General features: G+C 35.8%; 1 protein-coding gene across 2 annotated transcripts in view; it reads right to left on the bottom strand.

Moving 5' to 3' along the window:
• upf3a (UPF3A regulator of nonsense mediated mRNA decay) overlaps nucleotides 1-1799 on the bottom strand; it is a gene marked incomplete at its 5' end in the record, with an annotated part of 9208 nt that extends 7409 nt beyond the window's left edge. For both annotated transcript variants that reach the window (XM_014018809.1, XM_014018810.1), the window contains 7 exon segments: nucleotides 346-479; nucleotides 574-732; nucleotides 824-879; nucleotides 959-1069; nucleotides 1184-1282; nucleotides 1506-1612; nucleotides 1693-1799. In XM_014018809.1, the coding sequence (XP_013874263.1) occupies nucleotides 346-479; nucleotides 574-732; nucleotides 824-879; nucleotides 959-1069; nucleotides 1184-1282; nucleotides 1506-1612; nucleotides 1693-1799 (773 nt within the window).
• Between the last annotated feature and the right edge of the window lie 1063 nt (nucleotides 1800-2862).

The following is a 2862-nucleotide window of genomic DNA, read 5'->3' as shown; positions in this document are numbered from 1 at the left end:
CCCCACTGCGACCCCCCCCGCACCGAAATGGCAGAGACAGAAGCGATGGAGGTTCTCAAAGAGACAGAGGCCAATTTCAAGGCGTTTAGAAGAGGAAGTGGTGAGAAGATAAGTTTATTTTCTATTTAAACATAAAAACAGCATTTTAATAACAACTAAAGGTGACCTAGATACTTTATTATGGTATAGTATTTAAATGTATGCCTGAGAAACACATAATATTGGCCCTTTAACGATGCAGCTTGTTTGAAAATCTTAAACTTTTCTTCAGCTAATAATTTGTAATGTCATKTTTTAAGTTAATCTTACCGAGGTAATAGATTTAAAAAATATAGCAGTTCTTACTTCTCTTTGGGTTCTTTTGACTTCATTTGTCCTCCAGCTTTTTCCCATTTGGTCCTGTCTGGTTCCCCTGMATCACTTTTGTCCTTCATCTGGTCTGAATTACCGTCATCATCTTTGTCACTTTTCTTCAGAAGCTAAACAGGAAAACAAGACAGAAGACATATCCAGTTGCACCATTCAAATTAAAGAATACACATGTTGTTACTGAACAACTTCATCATGTTTTACCTTAATTTTAATGTCTTTATCGGACAGCTTCTTCTGCTTCTCGGCTTCCTTTCGTTTGCGTCTTTCCTCCTCCCGACGCTTTCGTTTCTCCTCCTCGCGTTGTCTTTTCTTTTCAAGCTCTCTCCTTCTCCTCTCCTCTCTCTTCTCTTCTCTTATCCTCTGTTAAATGTTAGGTACAATAAATAGGATATCTTAGCTTTTAAAATGCTTTGAAGGTCAATACTTTCGCACAAAAAAGTTGATTTCTGACCTGTTTTTCAATTTTCTTATTCTTGATGTATTCCAGCAGTGGTGTCGTCCGTTTGGCTAAMAAAAAGAAGGAACCAAAAATCTTGGTATTTGGTTGAAGTCACTTTAACTTAAAGGCTGTAAAAAGTTTCTGTACCTATGAGCTCTTTGGTCTTGGCCTCAATCTCCCCCAGCAATGTTTCCGGGTTGGCCATAGACTTTTCTTCATCGCAGGAGTAATTCTCCAAGAAACGCTTGTATTCTGGGTCTGATTGAGTTTTACAGACAAACAAACAAATAAAAAAAAACAGGTATAAATCTAAGTTTCAAAAAAAGCTGAGTTATTTATTCTCAGTATCCTTGTTTTTTTTTACTTTAGTACCTTCTTCAATGCTTCCAACTTTAGCATCTTTCTTCTTCAGCTTCTTCTTTGAAATTTTCTGAAAGGGAGCAAACTCTACCACAGCAGGATACTCTTGGCCTGAGTAAATATTGAAATAAAAAGACCTCTAACTAACAAACCTGTTATTAAATAGTAACAATAGCAACAAAAAGCTCTAAAGCCACCTCTTGGTCAATAAAATTCAACCTGTAGATACAAAACAAACATGTCTTGTTTGTATTTCATTTACTTGTAATGAGTGTCTATGTACAAGCCATCATTGTCAACAAAAATCAAACTGAGTTGGCCTTTTTTTTAATACCCTTGTTATCAATGAAGACATAGCCATCAAATCTGTCCCGGAACAGCAGGATGTCCTCTGTGTTTTTGAAATTGATATACGCTCTGGAGAACAGGTGGGGATAGAGACTGTGAAGACAAATAGAAACAGTTACAAAACTGTCAAACGTGAAGAATTTTGTCACATAAAGCCATAAAACAGATTATACCTTTGATCTGCTGGAAAGAACTCAAAGTAATCATAACAGGGAAGTGGACTCAATTGTTCTTCTAGCTGGTCCTTGGACAGGTTAGGTGGGAGCCTCCGAATCACCACCTGTAAGAAATCATACACATGAAATGTAGACAATTACTTACGTTTTATAGGAATTTCATTTAGCCTTTGACCTTTTTTTTTACTTTGGAATTTTTGTTTCCAAAATCTCCTTAAGCATAAACTGATGAAACTTTCAGCAACCTCCCTGAAACAATTTCTTCTACTTCAAAAGATTCTGGAAGAAAATGTTTTGCAAAAAGAATTGCCACTCCTGCACTCAGCACATTTTTGTGACTCATAATCCCATCCCATTCTTTCTTCCAGTCAATTTCAATAGCTACTATGAGTTTCCTGAGCAAAAGTAATATTAATGCTTTTAGTTTTTAAAAGTTCAAAAAAGGTAGCTCTTTTCTTTACATCTCTTGCACCATTCATATTTAAAGAAGACATTTTTGGACTACTCATAAACATCAAAACAATCAAAATCGTTGAAGCAATTCTGAAGTCTACTGCTTTTTTTAATACATCATTTGTTGGAGATAAAATTATGTCTTTAAAACCTTCTGGACTTTTTTGTCTCATCAACCACTTAACTGATTCAATAAACACCTTCCGGTTGGGAAAGAAATCATCTCTCACACCTCTTTTRCCTTTGGTAACTTCCAAAACACTTTGGATCTGTTCAATGCCGTCCCTATGAGTTATCTGACCATCAGGAATTGAGGAATCAGAAGTTTCTCTGTCGCTGTCGAAGTCTGAAAAAACATCCGATTCACTTTCTTGTAAAGCCTTTTCTTTTACCTGCATTTTTTTTTTTGCTTTAACTGTTTTGACCATCTTGTTTTTCTCTTAGCACTTGGTATTTTGAACAAAGCTTCATCATCTACCACTATTTTTTCCCCATCTAACTCTACCTCATCATGCACAACTACATTCTTCTGGTTTTCAGATAAATTGCTTGTTCCATCTGCATTCGAGGTTGAAGGAACCTGGCTGTTTTTCTGCATGTCAGAGTCAGACTCTGTGACATGTGCCCCTCTCTACTCACTTTCATTCATGAGTAGATAAGAGAATGCTGCAGTATGTATGTATTTATTTATTTATTTATTTATTTATTTATTTA

This window comes from Austrofundulus limnaeus, unplaced genomic scaffold, assembly GCF_001266775.1.
Source record: "Austrofundulus limnaeus strain Quisiro unplaced genomic scaffold, Austrofundulus_limnaeus-1.0 Scaffold202, whole genome shotgun sequence".
In the NCBI taxonomy this organism is placed as follows: domain Eukaryota; kingdom Metazoa; phylum Chordata; class Actinopteri; order Cyprinodontiformes; family Rivulidae; genus Austrofundulus; species Austrofundulus limnaeus.
This window is presented reverse-complemented; position numbering and strand designations above follow the sequence as displayed.